At 55.4% G+C, this 22,870-nt stretch overlaps 9 protein-coding genes across 9 annotated transcripts; 7 read left to right on the plus strand and 2 right to left on the minus strand.

Moving 5' to 3' along the window:
* Positions 1 to 1,304: 1,304 nt before the first annotated feature.
* BO72DRAFT_380279 (uncharacterized protein) lies at positions 1,305 to 3,524 on the plus strand (the record flags this gene model as incomplete). Its single annotated transcript, XM_040941380.1, has 2 exons — positions 1,305 to 3,136; positions 3,200 to 3,524. The coding sequence occupies 2 exons, from the start codon at positions 1,305 to 1,307 to the stop codon at positions 3,522 to 3,524; spliced, it is 2,157 nt and encodes a 718-aa protein (XP_040800305.1).
* A 969-nt stretch (positions 3,525 to 4,493) lies between these two features.
* On the plus strand, positions 4,494 to 5,071 carry BO72DRAFT_459769 (uncharacterized protein; the record flags this gene model as incomplete). The annotated part of the gene is made up of 2 exons (XM_040946433.1): positions 4,494 to 4,701; positions 4,782 to 5,071. The coding sequence occupies 2 exons, from the start codon at positions 4,494 to 4,496 to the stop codon at positions 5,069 to 5,071; spliced, it is 498 nt and encodes a 165-aa protein (XP_040800306.1).
* Positions 5,072 to 5,609: 538 nt separating this feature from the next.
* Positions 5,610 to 6,547, plus strand: BO72DRAFT_469437 (dolichyl-phosphate beta-D-mannosyltransferase; the record flags this gene model as incomplete). The annotated part of the gene is made up of 2 exons (XM_040946961.1): positions 5,610 to 5,713; positions 5,914 to 6,547. 2 exons carry the CDS (start codon positions 5,610 to 5,612, stop codon positions 6,545 to 6,547), a joined length of 738 nt encoding a protein of 245 aa, XP_040800307.1.
* BO72DRAFT_449085 (uncharacterized protein) lies at positions 6,475 to 8,203 on the minus strand. Its single transcript, XM_040944940.1, has 2 exons — positions 7,819 to 8,203; positions 6,475 to 7,749 (listed from the first exon to the last, which is right to left on the minus strand). Exons 1-2 carry the CDS (start codon positions 7,861 to 7,863, stop codon positions 6,814 to 6,816), a joined length of 981 nt encoding a protein of 326 aa, XP_040800308.1. The 5' UTR covers positions 7,864 to 8,203; the 3' UTR covers positions 6,475 to 6,813.
* Positions 8,204 to 8,694: 491 nt separating this feature from the next.
* On the plus strand, positions 8,695 to 11,129 carry BO72DRAFT_497330 (transcription factor TFIIIC subunit TFC6; the record flags this gene model as incomplete). The annotated part of the gene is made up of 2 exons (XM_040948688.1): positions 8,695 to 10,219; positions 10,279 to 11,129. 2 exons carry the CDS (start codon positions 8,695 to 8,697, stop codon positions 11,127 to 11,129), a joined length of 2,376 nt encoding a protein of 791 aa, XP_040800309.1.
* Positions 11,130 to 11,622: 493 nt separating this feature from the next.
* Positions 11,623 to 11,982, plus strand: BO72DRAFT_449086 (uncharacterized protein). The gene has a single exon (XM_040944941.1). It carries the CDS (start codon positions 11,700 to 11,702, stop codon positions 11,907 to 11,909), a length of 210 nt encoding a protein of 69 aa, XP_040800310.1. The 5' UTR covers positions 11,623 to 11,699; the 3' UTR covers positions 11,910 to 11,982.
* Positions 11,983 to 12,617: 635 nt separating this feature from the next.
* On the plus strand, positions 12,618 to 13,752 carry BO72DRAFT_146563 (uncharacterized protein). The gene has a single exon (XM_040939195.1). The coding sequence runs from the start codon at positions 12,834 to 12,836 to the stop codon at positions 13,638 to 13,640; it is 807 nt and encodes a 268-aa protein (XP_040800311.1). The 5' UTR covers positions 12,618 to 12,833; the 3' UTR covers positions 13,641 to 13,752.
* A 448-nt stretch (positions 13,753 to 14,200) lies between these two features.
* BO72DRAFT_406486 (vacuolar protein sorting-associated protein 35) lies at positions 14,201 to 17,640 on the plus strand. Its single transcript, XM_040942324.1, has 4 exons — positions 14,201 to 14,615; positions 14,744 to 16,340; positions 16,394 to 16,942; positions 17,005 to 17,640. The coding sequence occupies exons 1-4, from the start codon at positions 14,479 to 14,481 to the stop codon at positions 17,320 to 17,322; spliced, it is 2,601 nt and encodes an 866-aa protein (XP_040800312.1). The 5' UTR covers positions 14,201 to 14,478; the 3' UTR covers positions 17,323 to 17,640.
* Positions 17,641 to 18,704: 1,064 nt separating this feature from the next.
* Positions 18,705 to 22,869, minus strand: BO72DRAFT_528689 (putative stress response protein Nst1). The gene is made up of 4 exons (XM_040950196.1): positions 21,671 to 22,869; positions 19,712 to 21,601; positions 19,546 to 19,659; positions 18,705 to 19,491 (listed from the first exon to the last, which is right to left on the minus strand). The coding sequence occupies exons 1-4, from the start codon at positions 22,824 to 22,826 to the stop codon at positions 18,983 to 18,985; spliced, it is 3,669 nt and encodes a 1,222-aa protein (XP_040800313.1). The 5' UTR covers positions 22,827 to 22,869; the 3' UTR covers positions 18,705 to 18,982.
* Position 22,870: the final 1 nt, after the last annotated feature.

Raw genomic sequence — 22,870 nt, forward strand, 5'->3', positions numbered from 1 at the left:
TGGGGATGTTTCACGTCGGTCGACTCAATTCTCTACCTGCCCTCATGTAGACGTGTTAAAAGGCCTTCGAGAATCCATGATGTGTCGGTCATCGATGCTGAACGATTCGATCGAACCTTGCTAACCTCGAGTATCAATCGCCCTAGGGCCATTTTAACGGTCGTCACCAGTGTGAGACTACTAGTGGTCTTTTGAGCTGTGGTGTTCTGTACCTTACTTGAAGTGTCCACTTGTTTTGGATACCGAGCAGCTACTTGGCAGTTAGCCTGTTACAGGCAAAAGCAGTGTACGAATACTGTTGTACCGAGTAGTTATGAGTACTTCACTTATCTACTCCGTACTCCGTAGTAAGTAACCTATGCTTTACCTGCGGTGGCGAGGCGCAGCAGCCCTGAGTAAACAGGAGACCTCCGAAATTCATAATAATAGAACCACCACCCGGATGAGAATAGCAATCGTCGTAATCAGGTTTATGTGGTGTTAATTGTTCTGTAAATAGTACTCTGTGCTCTGTACTCCGTACTCGATACAGTAGTATTTCATCCTAGAGGAAGTATTTTGTGTCGACTTTGCGGACAAGTAAAATTTCCAACTTTTGCAGCCAGGACTAACCTAACCCCGACCGGAGATCGACTTGGGAACCGAGTCGACCGACTGACTTGAACTCGACTGGGTCTCCAAGAACCCACTTTTTTGCCATCTCTTTCGTTCGTTCCCAGTCATTGAGTGACTTTTCAGTTTCGCCCGGGAAAAGCTCGCGCTAGTCCTGGTCGGGAACGGCCCTTTTCTTGAGTGAGTCCTCAGGCAGCCCAGACGCCCTCTTCTACTGAGTACTCAGTAACTAAGTTAGTTACTAGTAGTCTCACCTCATCCTCGCCCGCTCCCCGGGCCTCCTCCCTCCCTCTTCCTCCTCCTCAAACGGCTAGTAGTGATTCCCTCCCTCTCATTCATTCAACCTCCACTCTCACTACCGACACCACAAACACCACCACCCTCCCTTCTACCCTCCCAACCTAACCACCATTATCCACTACCTTCTACCATCTCCATCTCGGTTCCGTTTTTATTTCGCCTTCTCGACTATCTCTCTCACTCGTCCCCTCTCGACAGTCCCTTAGGCACTTTCCCCCCCTCCCATCATTCTTTCGCCGACCGTTCTCTCCTTTCTTCCCCCCCCCCCTCTCGTCACTCTTTTCGGCGCCTCCCATTCTCCCCGGTTCTCAGTCAATTCAGGTGACTGACCCGGTTTCCTCTTGAGAGGTTGACCAAATCAGATAGGTAGCCCGACAGGGCTGTCCATCGCCATGTCCGGGCGTCTATCTTCCGACCATTCTCGCTCTTTCTCACAATCCTCTCAACGATCCACGCCACGCTTTACCCCGGTGAACGAAGTCGAGTCAATGCATCGTCGCTCAGTTTCGGCTCGCTCCTCAAATCCCAATGTCTTTTCCGATGAATACTCACTCGAACCCCTTGACTCTGAACACACTACCTTCACTTCTCGACGTCCATCGACCTCTTCCACCAATTCCTCCAATACCTTACGCGGATCAGTACCTCAACAGCAACAATCGCAGCAGAAAACCTACAATACTATTCCCATCGATGCGGATCTGACGGAGGACCCTTTTGGGGATGAGGCACGAGTGTCGTTCGATGAAACTCCGCACCGGTCAAGTCTTCCTCCTAAGGGAGTGGACTTTGCGAATCGCAATTCCGTCGCGTCTACTACACCTTCCACCACAGCTCGCAGTCAAAGTATCTCGTCGCGCTTTTCGATACCTGTTCGGGCCATGAGTCCTTACACTGGGGCAACCGGTCCCAGCCATCCGTATGCGATGTACCCGCAGGTCGGTGTCAGTCGCTCTCCAAGTGTGGCGACCGCATCAACTTTACGCCCCGTGGACCAACCGTTGGAAGATACCAGTGGACCGCAACATCCGTATGCGATGTACACCCAAAATGTGGTTCCGGAGGAAGGCATGGACAGTGCCCTGGACAATTCGATGATAGAACCTCCTATGATGGACAACTCCATGGTCCCCCTTGGCTTTCCCGGCCACAATCAAGCCTACCAACGACCGCCCGGTCGGGCCGATGATGACGTCGGGGATCTAATTGGCCCCGACGGACACACCGAACAGCTTCCACCTTACTCTCGCTATCCTGAAAATGCCGTCCCCAAGGTAGAGGGGACGTTTGCGTCCGTCAACGATGCTGGCATCACATCGGACGAGATCCTCCACAATGAGCGTGCAGGTCCACCCATGTCGGAGGTTACATCGACTAATGTGCCTTTGGAGGAACCAAACCGGATGACTGCACGAAGTAACTCACAATCGGAAGAGCCCCCGCTGACCGGAATTATGGCATTCGAAGAGAAATTGAAGAGAAAAGGTAAAAAGAAGGCCTGCTGCGGACTACCAATCTGGACGATTGTTTTGGTGGGGGTGGTAATGCTTGTTGGAGGATGCATTGGAGGTGTCATTGGCGGTGTGCTCGGGGCGAAGAAGGCAGCGGATCAGGAACACAAGCAGCCCAACGGCCCGCATATTGTCACGTCAACTGCTACCCCCAAGATGGACGCGACTCCGGTTACCTCTACTCCGATCAACTTGCTGGCCCTGCCTACTGGCCAGTACGTTATTCCGGCGTCTCCGAAGAACCAGTCCAAATTTTGCGTTGCGGAGTCGGATTACCGAGTTACATGGTCCTGCATGAATTCGGGAGATATCCCTGTCGCTGTTGGAGACACAGACGGCCAACGTTCGATCACGTTTGAAGATACTACGTACTCGTCAAGTCTTAGCTATGGAGCTCAAGCACCGGTTCTTTCCAACCCGACACAGAATCTTTCAATGGCATATGATCTCAACGATGCCAGTTTCGGGCCCGCTTTGCACTTTTGGACCACCTTCGACAAGCTGGTCGTGGTGCCTCAAGACTCATTCCCAACGCACGCGTCATCGAAACGCTCATTGTCAGAGGATGAACTGTTGGCTACCATGCTTGTTCGCAAGGATGTAGCCAAAGCAGGAGATAAGCCGTGGTTCTGCTGGTGGAACAGTACCATAATCGAATTCTTCTTGTACATCAACGAGACCACTAAGGATGCCCAATACAGCGCGACCGCCACGTCATCGAGTTACGTTCAAGCTACGGGAGGTAGCTCGAGCTCGAATTCAGGCTCTGGCTCGAGCTCGGGTTCGGGGTCCAGTTCCAGTTCCGGCTCCGGTTCCAGTTCAAACACAAACACGAATTCTAAGCGGGATGCAGTATCCGACTATCCCCGCCGGATCAAGATGGAGGAGAAACGAGAATACCCCGGTGCCCCTAGTCCTTATTGTCAACAGATGCAAGTGCTTGATGACGGGTCAGTCGGTCCCATATCCCAGGAGACTGTCCAGGTCAAGGAGTTACAGCCTACTCCCACAACAACGATCCAAGTCACCGGCTCAACACAAACATATACAGCGAAGGCCGAGTACCAGAGCGTTTGCTACTGCGTGTCATTGACCGATTGATATAGCCGATCTGGCATCTCTGGGCTGCCAGCCTATAACGAAGCTCTTGTTTATCTGCGGAACCGAAGGCGTTGGCGTCACTAAAACTGAGGGGGCCGCTTCTATCCAGCTCTTTACGTGCATACGAATGTTTGATTAGTCTCTCAAGGTTAACCTACCTCATTTTCACCTTGGGCATGAAGGATGTTCCGATACATTTTGTTATCTTATGGCGTGCATATTATGTATTCCAGCTGGGTCTTATTTGTCCCGGTGGTTGTTTGTTTCACTCTAATGCGGCCGACAAATCGCCGTCCGCTTCTGCATCGCTCTGGATAGTTTCGAAGGCTTTTTTTTGGGCGTTTATATTGGGAAGGGGGGTCAAACGGTGCAAGGAAGGACAGCGTACATTGCGGCCAGGAGACTCTTTCGTTCAATCTCTGTTTATAAGGCCTGCGTATGTCCAGGAACCGGATATCCTCTTCATCATTACTTTTTTTCTACTTTGACCCCTCCTTAAGGGTGGGTATGTTCTCGTTGAGAATTTGGTTGGCATTTCGACATGTTCTGGTAATATGGTCTGAATCTACTATTTGCTTTAGGCGGGTGCGAAGCGGAAACAACCTCTTCGTGGACTGTGCTACAAGCCATTAACCTCACATTCACAATTCTTTTGCGCCCTTACGTGCTTGAATTAGCTAGGGGCGATGCAACAGTGGTTGCGCAATGGTCGGGTTGGGGTTTGGGAAGATGACCGGATGCAAACGTCATCGTCTGCAACCCACCTCCCCTTCGAAGTCGATCACCACTTGATCATCCGGGGGCGACTAAGCCATCTGCTACTAAATAAAGTGGGCAGTCCCTAAGGTGTTGAAGTTAATCAAATTCTGGATCAATATCTGAACGAACGCAATTCTACATTGTACATTACCTATTGTTCTCACCTTCTTTACCTTAGTGTCACTAGTCATCTTACCTCAGACCAGCATCATGGCTTCCATACTTCGCAGCAGCAGACTATCCCTTCGTGCAAGCTACTCTCCCTTCATTCGACCGGCATCGCGTCTTACTTCCACTTCCAAGACCGTCCAGCCCTGGCGCGGCTACGCTCATAGCTCCTACGGCGGCGAGGGCGAGACCCAGGCTGAACAGCCCAACACCTCCCGCAACGAGCCTACTCGAGACCTCGAGCATCCGGGTGAGTAGCTTTACCTTTAAGGATAACAAACAAAGCACTTTGACGTGGAATAGAATGAACTAATGCCTTCGTCACAATAGGCCCGCCCGCCCCAGACGTTGGTGGTGGTTCGTCGAAGAAGTCCCAGCAGTCCAGCAACAACAGTGGCAGCAAGGACACCGGTCATGGCACTGGCACTGGCGTCGAAAACAAGAGTCACAGCAAGACCACACCATCCAACAAGGCCAAACCGACCATCACGGACGGCGAGAATTCGCCCAATGCAGAGATCGACGGAACAGTGGGAGACAACGCATCGGAGGATGTCAAGAGACACAACCAGGAGATGGACCAACGGTACGATCACGCGTATAACCAGGTGAAGAAATAAGTAAAGGTTGAGAGTTGTAGCGCATTGAGAGACGAATTGTCCATGTATTTCTATGTACCTTAACGGATCTCACGGATTAAAGTTCTTGCTCTTATTTTTTATTGTTTTTTTTTTTGGTTCTTGAAAGTACTGAATAATCAACTGCGGGCAGAAGTGAGGGTGTGCAGCTGTAAGCGATGTAAAACGACGACGACCGCAGGAACGGCAAGCTAATTTAGCCAGTTGAACCGAGGGGTGAAACAACTGGACAGTCAGTCGTCTTAGTACTCCTGGACTGGCCACGTTGAATGGATGCGAATGCGGATCTCCCGCACCAGTCAGTAGTCGTCCGTCCGTCCTCGTCGCCAAGTCCAGCCCGCGCCGCGCGCTTTCACTCTTTCACTCTTACTCCTCCTCTCCCCAGCACTTTGCTGACCTTCACTCCTTTTTCCTTGTCCCTTCCTGATCTTATCTATCTATTCTCTGTGTCTTGGAGCACGGATTGAATTTCTTGACCTATTCGCGGATCATTTGTTGGCAACATTCACAGAACAGAATCATGGGTGCCTCGACGAACAAGTACTCGGTCATCCTGCCGACCTACAATGAGCGGAAGAACCTCCCTATCATCTGTTGGTTGTTGGAGCGGACGTTTCGCGAGAAGTGCGTTTATTCCCCCCATTCTCATCAATCATCTTTCTCCCATTGTTATCTCCAATGGAGAGTAGCTTCCTCGCCTCGCCTCCCTTAAACCTCCTCTTCTCTCCTACCTACCTACCTTCCCACCCCACATCCTGTTCCCCTCCACCCCCCAAGTCCTCAGAAACAAAACTGACCACCCGGCCCCCCCCCCCAAAAAACAGCAACCTGAACTGGGAAGTCATCATCGTGGACGACGGGTCCCCGGACGGCACCCTGGAGGTGGCCAAACAGCTGCAGCAGCACTGGGGCGCGGAGCACATCATCCTGAAGCCGCGGGCGGGCAAGCTGGGGCTGGGGACGGCGTACATCCACGGGCTGCAGTTCTGCACGGGCAACTACGTGATCATCATGGACGCGGACTTCAGCCACCACCCCAAGTTCATCCCGACGATGATCGACATCCAGCGCGAGACGGACGCGGACATCGTCACGGGCACGCGCTACGCCGCCCGCGGCGACATCAAGGGGGGCGTCTACGGCTGGGATCTGTTCCGCAAGTTCACCTCGCGCACGGCCAACCTCATCGCCGACGTCATGCTCATGCCCGGCGTCAGCGACCTGACGGGCTCCTTCCGCCTGTACAAGAAGAGCGTGCTGGAGAAGGTCATCCACAGCACCCAGTCCAAGGGGTACAGTTTCCAGATGGAGATGATGGTCCGCGCCAAGGCGATGGGTTTCAAGGTCGCCGAGTGTCCGATCACGTTCGTGGATCGTTTGTTCGGGGAGAGTAAGTTGGGCGGGCATGAGATTGTCGAGTATTTGAAGGGGGTGATGACTCTGTGGTTGAAGGTTTAATTGGATGCTTTTCGAGAGATGTCTTCTGTTTTAAGGGGGATTGATGCATTTGTTTCCCGACTGCTCTGTTTTTTTGGGGGTTGACTCTATCGACTTTGATCATTTTTTCTTTACCATCTATCATCTAACTATACCCTCCGTTGTCTATTCTTGTCGTCAAAATTCCCGTTGTCGCCCTCTTCTAGTATGTACAGTTTTAGAACTTCTACCCCCCTTGGCTCTTGGCTCAGTGAAAAGATATCGGTGCAGATAACTCTCCACAGCGTTTAGGTTGGCTTCGCAACTCTCTCCAAGAACCGACTGACCCGATGCACCAGCTCCTCCTGCCCAACGTCACTCACATTATGGCTCGCCCCCTCAATGGCCGCACTGCCCTCATTATCCCAGATATTCTGCCCCCCACCATTCACGGCCTGCTTCCACCTCCCCATCAACCCCGGCACATCCACCCAGGGGGGAAGATACTCGTCCGCCTCCGAAAACAGAACCATCAGCCTTCCATTCAAAAGACCCCTCTCCGCCACCTTCCCGAACGTCGCTGCGAGACTCTCATCCCCCAGATCCGAACTGAACAGATCATCCGCGCTCGGCCGCTGGGGACTGTCGGGACTGGCCAAGCTCCAGAACCGCGCCGCCGTGACCGGCGTATTCTCGGGCAATCCCACGCGGGCGAGCAAGTCCATGGGCAGGAGGAAGTTGGCGGGCCCGGTGCGCGCCATCTGCACGAGTTGCTCGTAGGCGCCCCGCACTTCATTTTTCTGGAAGCCGTCGGCTTCCTGGATCTTGACCAGCAGCGCCTCGCGATCCGAGACGGGCGCCTGCATGATCGCCCCATCGACCGCCGGCCGGTTTCGGGGCTGCTGCGAGTGCAGGTAGTGCAGGACGTCCTGGCTGCCCGTCGAGTGGCCCATGATGACGATCTTGCCGGCGGCCTTGTGCGGCAGGCGCGTGCGGATGAACTCGATGCACTGGGCGATCTCGGCGACGTCGGTGTCGAGGCTGCCCGTGCCGAAGCCGCTGTAGGAGCTGCTGAGGAGGAGGTTGAAGACGCTCCATGTGCTTTTGGGTGTCAGGGTCTGCGCCAGGGTGCGGACGTAGGGGACCGTGTGCAGGCCGTCGGTGAGGCCGCCGATGAAGAGGAGGGTGTTGGGCTTGGGGTCGTTGGTGGGGGAGCTGAATTCGAAGGCGACGAGGTGGGGAGCCTTTTTGTGTAGTATAGTGTTAGGTCGGGGGGTGGGCTTGGGGGGTTTGTGAGGTTAGGGTGGACGTACGTATTCGTGGAGAATGCCGGGGGGTGAGTGGTTCGGGGAAGACATGGTGATTGTATGCGTGTGAGTGTGAGTGTGTTGTCTGGTTGATGGCGGTGGTGTGGATGATTTTGTAGGATTGTTTGGTGGAAGCAGGTAATCCGGGTCGATTCAGTAGTTGGAGGACTTATCGTTATCGACGGAGGACGACCCGGTGGTGATGCGGTCACTGGGCCAGGGCGGGGTTCCAGCCCCGATTCGGGTGTAGAAGGTCGGAGCTGTCAGTTCGGATTGCGATCCAGTGCATTAGTGTAGAGCCAGTCATTCTTTGTTTTTACCGGGCAATAGCGGGGTACAGACAGTACAGACATCTCTCATTACATCTTTTCATACCAGTCAAAATCCCCAAATCATCCTACTCACTCTCATACCTAGGTAGATAGTACCTATGTTAATACCTCAACCTTGAACTCTTAGCTCCTCCCAAACACCCCCCCCGGGCCAAGACCTCTAACCCAATCAGGTAACCAGCATTACTCGCGCGGGCGCTCCCCCGAGCGATTCATCCGGCGCATATTTTCTCGTCCACTGCATTGCACAAACTCGCCTTCGCTTTGACTCATGACCCCAAAATAATTTAACATACTCCCCACAGCAATGAGGCCTCATCTGCTATAACATAACTCGGCGACTATCCCAAGCACAAACTCAGTTGAGCCGTGACTTGGCCCTGAGATCCGCAATGCGACGACCCGACTGAAGGGACTTTCGGCAGACAACTGACCTAACCTCACAACCAAATCCCCCGCGCAGAACTACCACCACCACGAGTCCATACCTACCTAGCTGCCTACCTACCTATTCTACCGAAGAACTCGACCCCCCATCACCCACACAATCATGACCCATCCCCGCCGAAGCAATCGCACCTCCGGCGCCAGAACGAAATATATAGAGGACCCGTTCGTGGCCGCCGGAGTCAGCGATGACGATAACGACAACGACCCGGAAGAGGGCCAACAGGGCGATAGTGGTGGAGGTGACGCATCGTTAGCAGCGGCGTCGCCGAAGCAGGAGCAGAGGCAGACGAACAAGAACAAGAACAAGGGGAAAGGGAAAGGGAGGAGCACACGCGCGTTCGCGGCCGTGAACGATAAATCCTCCGATGAGGACTTTGAGATGCCGGATGCTGGGAACTCTGAGGATGATGACGATGACGACGAGGAGTTCCGGGATGAAGAAGAGGCGGAGGAGGTCGATGGTGATGAGGACGAGGAGGATGGTAGTGAAGCTGGAGGCAATGTGGGGGCGAGGACTGCTACTGCTGGTGGCGGGCCTTTTCGTCGGAAGTCACGCAAGGCTGGTGGTACCTCTGCTGGTGTTGGTGTTGGTGCTGGTGCTGGCGCCGCCGCCGCCGCCGCCAACTCTAGAACACCTAAGCGACGACATCCGGATGGCAGTCTGCTGCTGACCGGCGATGCGACGCATTCGCGCGGCTCGTTCAACCCCCTCGAACATGTGGGCAAGGCGGTGCATCTGCGGGTGATGTTCGGGACGGACAATAGGGATCTGTTGGCGATGATCTACGCGCGCGAGCGGTGGGGTGGCGGGGTGGATTCGACGTTTCCGACCCGCGATGCGCTGCAGAGGGCGAGGGACGGCGCCGACTATGGCTATGGGTTGACCTTTGGGGTCGAGCCCGACCTTCTGAAGTTGGAGAGCGCCCGCGGCTGGGACTGGTACTACACCGACGCGGTCCGCGAGCGGTTTCGGCTGCGGCAGCGCGTGGCGAAGCTCGGGGAGGCGGCTGCGCGCCGCAAGTACCTGGCTCGCTCGCGCGGGGATCATACCGTTCTCCTGGGGCCCGTGGATGACCAGAAGGAGTTCACGCTGGGCCAGCATCAGGTGCTCGATTTCGGCGACGCGTGGGCCAGCAAAGCCAAGGCTGGGTCGGGCTGCCATAAAGTCCGCGAGGGGTGGCTGCTGAACTTCGGGAGTAAAGTGCAATGTCTGGCCTGGGCGCCGAATCAGTTGGGTCGCACGCAGTATCTGGCGGTCGTGGCCCCGATTCTACCGGACCAGAAGGCCAAGGTCCCCGATCCGCTGAAGGACCAGGCCGCGCCAGCGTTCAGGCCCTCGGCGCCCTATCCCTGCGCTCTGCAGATCTGGGCGTTCCAGGCTCAAAAGTCTGGGACGTTGGCGCGGAAGATCGATCTGGGATTTCGGCCGCATTTGCGCTTGGCGCTGTGTACGGATTGGGGCGATTTGCGCCGGTTGGCCTGGTGTCCTATGCCTCGCAGTCCTCGAGACGAAGACGACGAGGACGAGCGCGAGACCCTGGGGCTTCTGGCGGGCATCTGGACCGATGGTTATGTGCGAGTCATCGACGTGAAAATCGGCCGGGATACCAAGAAAGCTGAATTCTGTAGGTTCTTTGCTCCTGTCCTTTTGGTGGCTGTCGGTATACTGAACCCCCCTTCCTAGATCAGGTACATTCCACGATCTTCGAGGCGAAGCCGCCATCGACTGTTTGTACATGCGTGACATGGCTCTCTCCAAGCGATATTGCCGTCGGCTGTGCCAACGGGTATGTCGCAATCTGGAGCATCGCGCCGTCCTCGAACTCGTCCTCGAGTCCCGCCCCTTACTTTTACCAAGCACTTCACTCCACCTGGGTTCTCAACATCTCATCCGCCTACCCTACGTATCCCCATCTGATAGCCACTACCTCCATGGACGGCGACACCAGGCTTACGTCCGTCGTCGACCCGCCCAAGGACCAGGTGTATACGAATCGCATGCGGGTGGGCTCGACCCATCTCTCGTACTGCCCGCCGCTGCAATCGTTCCTCTCTAGTGACGAGAACGATTTCGCCCGTCTGCTCGCCGTCCGGCGGTTCTACACCTCGACCGCAGTCGCCCGACTGCCAAGCCCCATCTCGGCGCTGGCGCCGTGCAGCTACTGGCATCCCAGCGTCCTGTTTGGCTGCGTGGGGGGCACGGTGCAAGCCACCAACCCGCTTCGGCGGGTGCTGCACTCCAAGGAGAAGCAATGGCAACAGAACTGGTTCCAGCATGAATGGGTGCGTGGCCCGCACGACACCGGCACGGGGGTCAGTCGCTTCTACGACGGATACCGCGCCGAGAGTGTCAGCCTGCTGCGCAACCTGATCGGGGATCGCAAGCTGGTCAACGGCATGGCGATGATCACGATCTACGAGGAGGAAACGCACGTTACTGCGCTTTCGTGGAATCCCAACCAAGCATGCGCCGGATGGGCTGCCGCGGGCTTGGGATGTGGCTTGGTCCGAGTCGAGGACCTGGTTCTGTCTTGAGGCTAGTTTTAGCTTTTCACTGCGCGAAGTCAGTTCCATCCTCTTGCGCAAACGGGCTCGTCTTCGACCGACGAGGAGCCGAAGATCGGATCCGAGTAGGACACGACACCGCCTCTTGTGGACAGTTCATCCCGACGGACGCATTACGTAGACCCTGCCGAGCCGAGCTCTGCACATGTCGGGCGTGCATGCAAACGACACGGAATCTTGCATGGGGTTTAACTCTTCGCCTACCGCTGACTATAGGCGGATCGACGAGCCGCGCTTCAACTACGGTCACGGCTTGAGCCCCCATAGCCACGAAGGTTCATCCATGCCCGCAGAGCTGGACTGCATATTACGCAAGATAGGCACAGGCTATAAATGGAACAACAGAACACAACTATACCTCAAGACCCTACCTCAATAGTACAGCTGTACTTCCACCAGACCCACTCAACCAAGCTAATTTGCTCGTCTAGTTGTGCGGGTATGTGCCCTTTGACCAGGGTGACATAGTAGCCGATGTACTATGTACGGTAGATAACCTATCTGTGTACTGTGCATGGTGTCCCTGATCATGTGTGGGTCATGGCAAGTGTTTTCATTGGAACCTCCTGGTGGATTGGGAGTGTTGATCAAGACACCGCCTCTGTCAAGAATAGAATATCAGTACACACCCACATCACCCGGTTGATCAGCACCCCGAGAAGCGAAGTATATCCCTCAATATCGCGGTTTTCTCATGACGTAGGAGATGAGGATCTACACCGCAGAGAACATGCTGGGGAGACGGTATAGTCGAGGAGACTGTTAGTTGATTGATAGAGGCGGTGATAGTCGTAGGGTAGGGGAATCTGGACTTGTGATCAACATTGTGTAACTGTGAGTTGTTGCTTGTAGTGTAGGTAGTGTAGTTAAGAAAAAGGTGATCAACCTTCAATGCAGCCGTTCTGGAGCGGCAGATCCTCGGCCCACCGCCCGTCAACTGTCGAATAACAACAACGTCATCTGCCACAGCCGCCCGTGTGCCCGCTGCCCAGCCACATCAAAAACAAACACTCTTCACCTTCTAGGTCTATACAGCATCCAGCATATCGCATATCGCATATCGCGTTTCGAATTGTTCAATTCGTGCTGTGATGTAGTCAAACACTGCTCTGACTCTCTGAGCGACCTCTGGATTTGCATGTGCCTTGCCAAGATTTCCCTGACTCGTACTAAAATTAAGCGTGGTGCAGGGTCAGTTGCCAATCGCCCAAAAACCAACGGGGCTGGCAGTGAGGGCTCCATTCCCACTTTCCCAGCCTCCTTTGACAGCAACGAGGATGCGCCAGCCTGCACTTTAATCTCCCGCCCACTGGGCCTGGCGTGCCGTCTATGATGGAATAAAGATCTAATTCTCTGGGTCCTGGTGGATCTTTTTTTGTTTTTTTTGTTTTCTCTTCTTCGATTTTCTATGTTTTTTAGGCTACCAACTTCAGTTCCAGGGCCCCTGTGGTGGATCGATGTGTGTTTCTACGGTTTCCATCCAAGTGATAAATGAATCGGTTCCCTCGAGCTTTGGCTTCTAGCTCTCTTCTAGTTCAATTCACCACTGAGATACCAGTGTAAGATATTTCAGTGTCTTCTATATTCAAAGCAGAAAAGTCTTTGTGCCTCTTCCTCCCTCTATTCAACCTCTTCAATCATACCCAACATCAACCCTACACATCACACACCAACATGTATACCGCCGCTTTGCTTCTCGCTCTCTCCCTGACTGCCCAGTCAGTCCCGGTCTTCCATTCCCAAGCAAACGACACCATTGCTCGCAGAAATGAACTGCCATACAAGGTTGTCGACGTCGCCGGCACTGCCGCTCCCACCGTCGAGACAGTCACCGCCACGCCCTCGCCTCCCGTGACGGTGACCGTCACTGAATATCCTTCCTCCACCCCAGCTCTGGAGCCGTTCTCTCTTTCCTCTTGGAGTGTCGGTCCTCGGGTGACAGGCATCCCCCACCCCGGGCCCCAGTTTGCGGCGCGTGGACTCAACAGCACAGAGCACCACCACCGTCGCCATGCGCAGGCCAACACCACCGTCACCGAAACCCCCGCCAGCGGCGAGGATTCCATCACAGTGGCCAAGCGCAGCAACGACACTCTGTCCCGTTCCTTGGGTAACCACAACGGAACCGAGCATGAGCATGGGCATCACGCCGAGCACAAGGACGAAGACCTGTCCGCCAAGGCTCTGACCCAGCGCGCACTCACCGGCACCGAAGCAGCCAGCAAGCACACCGGCAGCAGCGCCAATGAGACCCAGCCGGCCCGCGCGGATCTTGCTCCTGAGCATGCGGCCGCCTTCGCGAGACGTGCACTCACCCCCGACGACGCGAAGCTCGCCCCTCAGAACCCCAACAACACCGCGGAGCCGTCCGACGCGACCAAGCGCGCAATCAACACCACCGAGGCTGCTACCAAGCACTTCGCCCGAAGCTTGAACGGCACCTCTCTGCACGCTCGGAACGGCACGGCGGCTGACTACTGATTTATCTCTGAAGGATCTCTCCTTCTTGGCTTCTTCTCTCACTAAGTATATGGTTTTTTCATGACTGGTGCGATCCAATGCGATCGCTACGATACACGGTACATGGCAAGCAAGCGTTCCCTTTTTCTTGTTGATTTATGGTATATGGTCCCGTTTTTTATGTGTCATGACTGGCATGACGATCGTTATTCATGAGGATTGGCATATCTGGGGCGTTGCGACTCTATGGTTTTATGATTTTATGGTTTATGGTACTATGGGTATTTGTTTTTGGCGGTGGCTTGATAATTACTACTGTACTGTACTTAGCTCTTTCTGTCACATACAACTGGTTAGATGTGGGTGGAGCAGTACATGTATGCGCTGGTAGATAGAGTGTTTGAGTTCTGTTGGGGTCAATAGAAGGGAATTGTGGAATCGAGTGTATAGAATGATTGATCCGAATCATGATAAGAAACCCAGAGCGGTTAGCTTGCCTCGTGCCCCCGTGACGTACGATCCCGCCGGGCGGTTCGTTTACATAACCATTTACTGACTTAACTTACTGACTGTCCGGGTACAGTCAGTCTCCCAGTCCTGATCGCATGTCCGCATTAACCTTCCCCGGCTTCTTGCTCATCTCCACCCTCGATTCTCCTGTCTATCGACCAGGAGCCGTCTAATCTCGTGTGCTCACCTTCGCGCATCTAACGAACCCACTATCTCCGTCATTGAAACCCTTGCTCCGGACTCCCCTCCCCCTTTCCGGCCAGGTGTTTACCGCTCCGACTTTCTCAACACCAATTCGAATCCCCCCCCTCCTTCCTTCACGCCTCCCCATCCACACAAAGCAACAAACATGGCTACCCCGGTAGCACCCCCCGAAGACCAGACTCGTCTCCTCGAGGAGGCATTGGGCGTGGTGCGTCAGCAGTCGCAGATGATGCGGAAATGTCTAGAGACCCCCGGCAAATTAATGGATGCGCTGAAATGCGGGTGAGCTCCCCTCCTCCCCAGGCAGCAATGGGAAGACCAATTGAACATGCGAACACCAAAGCATCGCGCAACACGCACAAGCAACAAACCAGCTAACTCAGTCCTACACCTCCCTTGTTTATCGACAGGTCTACATTAGTTTCCGAGCTCCGCACCCCTAGTCTGGGCCCCAAGCAATACTACGAGTTATATATGGCGGTCTTCGACGCCCTGCGACACCTCTCCGTATACCTGAAAGAGAACCACCCGGTCAACCACCTGGCCGACCTGTACGAGCTCGTCCAATATGCCGGCAACATCATCCCGCGACTCTACCTCATGATCACCGTCGGGACGGTGTACATGTCCGTGGAGGACGCCCCTGTCAAGGAGATCATGAAGGACATGATGGAGATGAGCCGCGGCGTGCAGCACCCTATCCGCGGCCTGTTCTTGCGGTACTACCTGTCGGGTCAGGCGCGGGATCACCTGCCGACGAGCGCAGGGGACGGGCCCGAGGGCAACCTGCAGGACTCGATCAACTTCGTCCTGACCAATTTCGTGGAGATGAACAAGCTGTGGGTGCGCCTGCAGCACCAGGGCCCGTCCCGCGAGCGCGAGAAGCGCATGCAGGAGCGCCGCGAGCTGGAGCTGCTGGTCGGCAGCAACGTCGTGCGCCTCAGTCAGCTGGTCGATCTTGAGGGCTACAAGTCCGGCATCCTGCAGGCGCTGCTGGAACAGGTCGTGCAGTGTCGGGATGTGTTGGCGCAGGAGTATCTGCTGGAAGTCATCACAAAGGTCTTCCCGGACGAGTTCCATCTGCACACCTTGGACCTCTTGCTCTCGGCGATCTCTCGGCTCAACCCTCATGTGGACTTGAAGAAGATCGTGATCGGGTTGATGGACCGCCTGTCGAGTTATGCTGCCCGCGAGAGAGAGGCTTCCGCAGATCCAGAAGCACGCAAGCTGAAGGAGGAAGAAGCTGTTACCAAATTGCTCGAGAATCTCAAGGTGTCCGAAGAGACGAAGGCGGAGGAGCCAGCGACCGACGCAGAGGCAGCCCAGGAGAATGGTGTCGAGCAGGCCAAGAAGGACAGCGAAACGGCGGAGGAAGGCGAGCGGAAACCAGCGAATGGCGATGCAAAGGCACCCGAGGCCATCCCTGCCGATGTCAAGCTGTATGCCATTTTCTATGATCAAGTGGTCAACCTGATCAAGAGCCGCGGCCTCCCAATTCAAGACACCATGGCGCTTCTTCTGTCGCTGGCCAACCTAGCGCTCAACACCTACCCCGACCACTTGGAATACGTCGACCAGGTCCTTGACTTCGCGGCGAAAGAGACCGCCGCCTATACCGATCACGCCGACCTGCACTCCGCTCCTACGCAACAAAATCTCCTGCAACTTCTCACCGCTCCCCTCCGCTCTTACGTTTCGATCTTCACGGCCTTGGCCTTGCCTCATTATATCCCACTTCTGACCACCCAGTCTTACCCCACGCGGCGATCTGTCGCGGGCGAGATCGCTCGCAGCCTCCTCAATAACGGAACCACGATCACCACCACAGAGAACCTCGACCGTGTTCTGCAGGCTTTAAGAGTCTTGATCAAGGAAGGGACCCAGCAGTCCATGGGCTACCCTGGGTCTCAGCGACGAGGAGAGACGGAGGAGACCATTGAGGAGCAAGGGTGGCTTGCGAGATTGGTACATTTGATCAAGGCAGACGACAATGATACCCAGTTGAAGGTTTGTCCCTCGTTTTTTCTCTTCTCACGACAGTGCCCTAATGCATCTTGCAGCTTCTACAAGCGACGCGAAAAGCTTACCTCGACGGCAACGAGCGCATCCGCTACACCACACCAGCCCTAATCACCTCGTCGATACGCCTGGCGCGTAAACTCAAGGCTCGCGAGCACTACGATGACAACTGGCAGTCACAGTCTTCGGCGCTGTACCGCTTCATGCATCAATGCGTTAACAACCTCTACCAACGCGTGAACCCCGGATGCGCCGACCTAGCGCTGCGGCTGTTTGTGATGTGCGGTGAAGTGGCCGATCAGACGGGCTTCGAAGAGTTCAGCTACGAGTTCTTTGCCCAGGCGTTTACGATCTACGAGGACTCGATCAGCGACTCCCGCGCGCAGTTCCAGGCCGTATGCATCATTGCCGGGGCGCTTCACGGCACGCGGGGATTCTCGAAGGAGAACTACGACACCCTCATCACCAAGGCGGCGCTCCACGGCAGCAAGCTGCTCAAGAAGCCCGATCAATGTCGCGCCGTCTATCTGGCCAGCCATCTCTGGTGGGTGGTGGAGAACCCGCAACGGGGCGAGGAAGACCCGAAGAACGTACGTTGCCTGCGCTGACTCCTGTTCCATCTCACTAAACCACTAAACTGATAATGTGATAGCTCTACCGTGACGGCAAGCGCGTCCTCGAATGCCTGCAGCGGGCCCTCCGCGTCGCCGACGCCTGCATGGACACGGCCGTGTCCGTGGAACTCTTCGTCGAGATCCTGAACCGTTACGTGTACTATTTCGACCAGCAGAACGAAACCGTGACCACCAAATATCTGAACGGGCTGATCGAGCTCATCCACTCCAACCTGCAGACCGACAAGGACGAGCCCAACCCCAGCCTCGAGGGCCCCAAGCGCCACTTCCAACGCACGTTGGAATACATCCGATCCCGGGATTACGAAGGCGTAGTCACGGAACCGAGGCAGTAAGGGGGGACTGAACGACCTGTATGAATGAGAGACGCGTCTATTTTAATCACATTCTGATTCAAAGCCTTGATTCAACTTTAAACCACCCACTTTTTCTGATACAATTCTTTTTCTTGTCGTCTTAGCATCCTGTGTCTATCTTCTTCCGTCTACAAGACTATCCATGGCCTGTAAGATTCCCGTTCTCGTACTTTGAGTTGGTTTCTATGGTTGAAACTTGGGGGGGAGGGCTGAGGTATTTGTTCTTCGATCTGCGTGTATCATCATCATCATTACCGTCAATATCAACATCATCAACAACAACAAAGTATCTACCTTACCTATTGTCAATCGAACTCCCCCTGGGTGATGGGGTAGATTGAAAGTCCCCTGGTGGCGGGGATGTACAGTACTCTGTAAACCCGTCCATCATTTTTGTACAGTACAGCACAGTAAGTAAGTACAGTACATATCTTCTCTCAATCGTAAACCTCAGATCCGAGAGAGACTCATCAAGGGACATCGCACCTCCCGCCCCCCACCTCCCACCTCCCTTGACAGTGACAATAACAGTAACAATAACAATAACAGTAACAGTTGGGTACAGCAAGAGCAGCGTACCGCAGGAGAAGGGAGGACAGGGAAAACAAGCGGGAGAGGGATCCCTGATCCCTGCGCCAGCAGCGCAGGGGTAACTTATGGGTAAGTTAACTAAGTTAACTAAGTTAAGGGTTACTGTACTTGTTCACTGTAACTTAGCCCAAGTTAAGTTATCTTTACCCACCTGAACAGTAGGCCTACTTCCCTACCGAAATACCTACCTCCTCGTATTCACCTATCCACCTTTCCCCCCGATACTAATACTACATCTATAAGTGACATCCAAGCCAAGGCCTGGAAAGTAGGCTAGGCTGGATTCCCAGAGGCATGGCACATGGTATAGCACCGCTCTGCTCCGCTACACACAGTGTACATAGCACAGCACCGCTCTGCTCCGCTACACACAGTGTACATAGTACAGTACTGCTCCGCTACACACAGTGTACACAGCACAAGACAGCACAGTGTGAATAGCATAGCACAGCACAGCACAGTACAGCAGCATCTCCCTCACGCAAGCTAAGCATACAACCACAACCACAACCGCACAAACGGAACGCCTAATCCCATCCCACACCATCTCTACATACAACACACACGTACGGGAGCAGAATCTAGATCGGAGATGGATGGATGGATTCTAATCGACTCGAACAAGGATATCATTAATGTTTGGTTCGGCTCGGTTATCACTTCCCGTTCTACAGGGACAGGAACGATGTGGTATGATCTCATCTGATTAGACAGAGGGGCATGTCACCCCAGTGGGAGGGTTTGTGAGGGTAGGAATTCAGGGTCGGGATAGGGGGGGGGGGGAGATATTTAGTCCATCGTAACAAAGGTAGGTAAGGTTTGTCTCGGAGCGTAAGACAGAAGGACAACAGGGAAACAAACAAATTGAACAACACGACGCTTTACGTGATCAAGTGATGAAATGATGAAATCATGAGGATGAGGATGCAAATGAGGTACAGTACGGAGTATCGGACATGGGTCGAAAACAACAATAAACGCCTTTCGTCTTGCCCACCAACATACAGCACGACAAGAGGTTCCCGAACAACAGACAGAAACAAAACGCCTAGAACCCGGTCGGAGGGGAGGTGTATTGCCGTAGCACCGAGGAAGGGTTATTGGTCGTCCCAATCCCAATCCCGGTCCCCGGCACCGTCCCGCTGAAGGCGGCGGCCGGGACACTGCTGCTGGGGATGGGACTGCCGATCTCGCCGGGGACAATGCTACCCCTGTGACCTGAGGCGGCACTGTTGGTGTCCGGTTCGAATTTGACATACTCCCCTGTCTCGTCGCTCTTGATCGAGAACGACCCGCCGCCGTTTTGCGTGTTGCCTTCCGTGTCGCAGATGTCGAGGATCTCCTTCAGCGAGATCGCCGGCTCGGTCGGGGATTGAAGCTGCTCCACTTGCCGCAGGACGACATTCACGTCGTGGTAGCCGCCGCCGCCCTTAGAGGGGCTCATCATGTTGAGCTGTTTACAGGCTTGGATCACCAGCAATCGGATCGTCACAGGTCGAGAGGTGTGCGCTCGAGGATGCACTGCGGGCCCGAACGCGTTGCTAGACCAACCACTCCCTAGTAATCATGTCAGCAGCTACCCACGACAGCCACGCATTCTTGGAGACCTACCAGGTCCAGTTCCCCATGTCGGACCCCCGGGGAAGGGCGAGGTGCCGAAAGGTATTTGTGACCCCCACGTACCCCCGAGGCTAGGGCTGGCCGGGAAAGCACTGTGCTTGGCAACTGTGGCAACAATTAGCATATGTGAATCACATTAACCCGCTGGCATACGTACTGAGAGGGTCTGGGAACAGTGACGGGGCCGCAAAGCTAGCGCGAGTTGGCCCGGGCAGGGAACCCGGAAGTGTTGCCCCGGGAAGTGACTGGGACAGGTGCGACGCGAACGGAATGTCCGTATCGTCCAGGAGCGCACTGCTACCGAGCTGCGCACTCAGATCGTCCACATCATGCTGACTGCGACGGGGGTTGCTCGGGTCTTGTTGCGTGCTGGAAGGGCGTTTGATGGGGCTGGGGCGGGTGATAGGAGACGGTTGAGCATGCGCTTCAAGAGGTGATCGCTCAAACGAGCTGGAAGGCTGTCGGGAGTGAGCATGAGACAAACCACTCGCCTGCCCAGAGAATGCACTGGCCATGGGCTGTTGACTATGGAATGGCAAACTGTGCCCCGGATCCAGTGGGAATCCTCGTCCAGGGGGGATAGGGCGAGAGCCATTCATCCCAATAGGAATCGGGATTCCATTGGGCGCAGGGAATCCTCGCAGCTGATTGAGAAGCGGTCCTGAGTGTGGCGGGTAGGTAGGTAATTCATGGCCGATAGGAGCTCTAGAGACCAGGCCCAAGCCAGGCGGATGGGACGGCGAGAACCCGGGCGGATGGGATCGACCTAAAGATCCAAGAGGTGACAAGGGTGTTGACGGCTGAGGATGATGAAGCATAGGCTGCTGTCCATGGCCCTGTTTGGACGTAACGCTCGAGGCTCCGGACGACTGAGACGGCACCATCGAACGAGGAGAGATGGAGACCTGCGATGGTTCGGTGCTAGCCGGCTGGGACCGAGGCGACGAGCTATGGGAGCCCTGCTGGGACGTCTGCCGGGGTCTTGACGGGGTGGGCGCCTGGGGCACTACTGGGGCAGTCGTTGAGAAGTGCGGCGACTGGAACTGGCCCGGACCCAGACCTTGGGGGTGGTTCACGTTGGCGGAGAGAGGCATCAGCCCGGGATGCGAGGTGCGTTTGGCGTGCTGGGCCTCGCTGGCTGCAACGTTCCGAAGTTGTTCCTCCCGAACCTTGCGTTCTCGTTCCTCCTTGATCAGCTTCTCCCGCAGTTCGCGCTCCTCACGTTCCTTTTGCCGTGCTTCCTCGCGCCGCTTCTTCTCTTGCTCCTTCTGCTCCCGCTGCTTGCGTTCCGCCTCTGCCTGTCGTTCGCGTTCCTCGCGCAGTCGTCGTTGCTTTTCGGCCTCTTTGCGGGCACGTTCCGCTTCCTGGGCCTTCCGCTCCGCCTCGCGCTTCTTTCGTTGCTCCTCGCGTTTCTTTCGCTGTTCCTCGAGCTTCTTCTCCTGCTCCGCCTTAGCCGCCGCCTCCTCCGCCGCCTTCTCGGCCTCTCGGCGTGCCTTTTCCTCCTCCTTGGCCAGCTTCTGAAGCCGCTTCCTCTCCTTGCGCTTCTCTGCCTCGCGAGCCTTCTTGGCGTTTCGTTGCTCATTCCGCGATTCCTCCTCCATCAGCTCTTCAATCAGTTTCTGCTGACGCTGCTCTGCGACCTTTTCTCGGTAGGCCGTTAGCACGCGCTGCTCGAACATGCGCGCGGCAAATATCTGGAACATTCGCCGGCCCTCTTCCATGCGTTGCTCTTCCGTCATCGCATCCTGCAGGCAACTGTCAGCTTTCACGGCATCAATACCCAGCCAATGCCCGGAGCAGACCATTTCATCTTCCTCGTAATCTTCTTCTTCCTGACTATCGTAATCTTCATCCTCTTCATCGTCATAGTCTTCATCATCCAGGGGCCCGTGATTGTGACCGCTATGAAGGGTTTGATGTGCTGCCGCGATGCCATACTGTGTGTCCTCTTCCCGCTGCATTCGACGCTCGGCCAGTTGTTCCATCATGTCAATGAAATGCTTCCCATCATTCTTCAGCAGATCGTCTGCAACCGTAAGGATTCCGTCTAGAAAAAAGAAACGCAATCAAATCAGCATCAACCCAGATAGATCCAAGCGCTCGTGATTGTCCCTACCTTTAACAGTCAGACTATTCCCAAAGGCGAAGAAATCTGCGCGAGCCGCACGGGTTTCTTCGTCTTCGTATTCGTCGTCGCTGTACGGTTCCTCGTCCTCGTCATCCTCGTCGTACTCCTCCTCTTCCAGGTCTTCGTCATCCTCCGGTAACTCATGGATCCGGCCCCGGGAAGGGTGGTATTGGCCTTGCGTGCGCGTATGGTGACCAGGCGACCGTAAAGGAGGGTGGTAGAGCCGAGGGGGCGGGATCATCGGGGCGCCCTTTTCGAACGACCCTTGGTTGTTGTTGGCGTACTGTTCCAGCTCCTCGTAGTAAGCGTCGTAGAGCACTTCCAACTCCTCTTCAATGGCCGTCCGTTTCCTCCCGCACACGGTGCAGCTGCACGAATGTTTCTGCTGCTCCTTCATCTTCTTCAGCACCGCGTCCTTCTCCACCTTGACCAGCTGTCGCCGTTCCTCCTCGCCCAACTCCAGCCAGAAAGTCTTGATGTTCTCGCGTTCTTCCTGCGTGGAGGTGTTCCAGATGCTGCGGTCTTTGGTCGACTTTAGGATGGTGTGCGATCCGAGGTGCGGGGGTAACGGCGGGGGGAGAGGATGCGACATGGAGATCGATGGGGTCGACAGCGGGGTGGAACTTTCGTCGCCATGCGCCTGCGAGCCCGCCCGGCTTTTCTTGCCTTTCTTCTTCTTCGACTTCCGGGTTGCTGTTGCTGCTGCTGCTGCCGCCGCCGCCGCGGGTTGCTGACCGTCCCCGCCTTGTCCGTTCACAGAGTTCCCGGGAGAATACGACTGCGCCCGGTCGAGTGGTTGGTCGTGCTCGTCGTCCTCGTGGTAGGCGTCGCCGTTCGGAGCAGGTTCATCGAATTCATGCTCATCGGACAGCTGGCCATCTGCGTTGGGTTGACTGGATCCGTTCTGCTCGGGGCCGTGTTCGCTGTCAAGCTGACGCTCCGCGGCCAGTCGGGCCGCCTGCTTCTGCCTGCGTTTCTGCTTTTTGCGATTTACTGACACGGGCTTAGAGTCTGAGGGGGAGCGTTGGCGAGGGTCGGAAGGCGCATGGACATCGCCATTCGCGGCGTGTGCAGGGATGGTCGTGGGTGCCGGCTCGGACATTGTGGGACCGGAACTCGATCGAAGTGGTTGCGGCGGTGCCATGGTGAGGTAGGTTGCTTAGGTTGTGCTCTGACGCCGACGGAGCA

This window comes from Aspergillus fijiensis (genome assembly GCF_003184825.1).
Source record: "Aspergillus fijiensis CBS 313.89 unplaced genomic scaffold BO72scaffold_30, whole genome shotgun sequence".
Taxonomy (NCBI): Eukaryota; Fungi; Ascomycota; class Eurotiomycetes; order Eurotiales; family Aspergillaceae; genus Aspergillus; species Aspergillus fijiensis.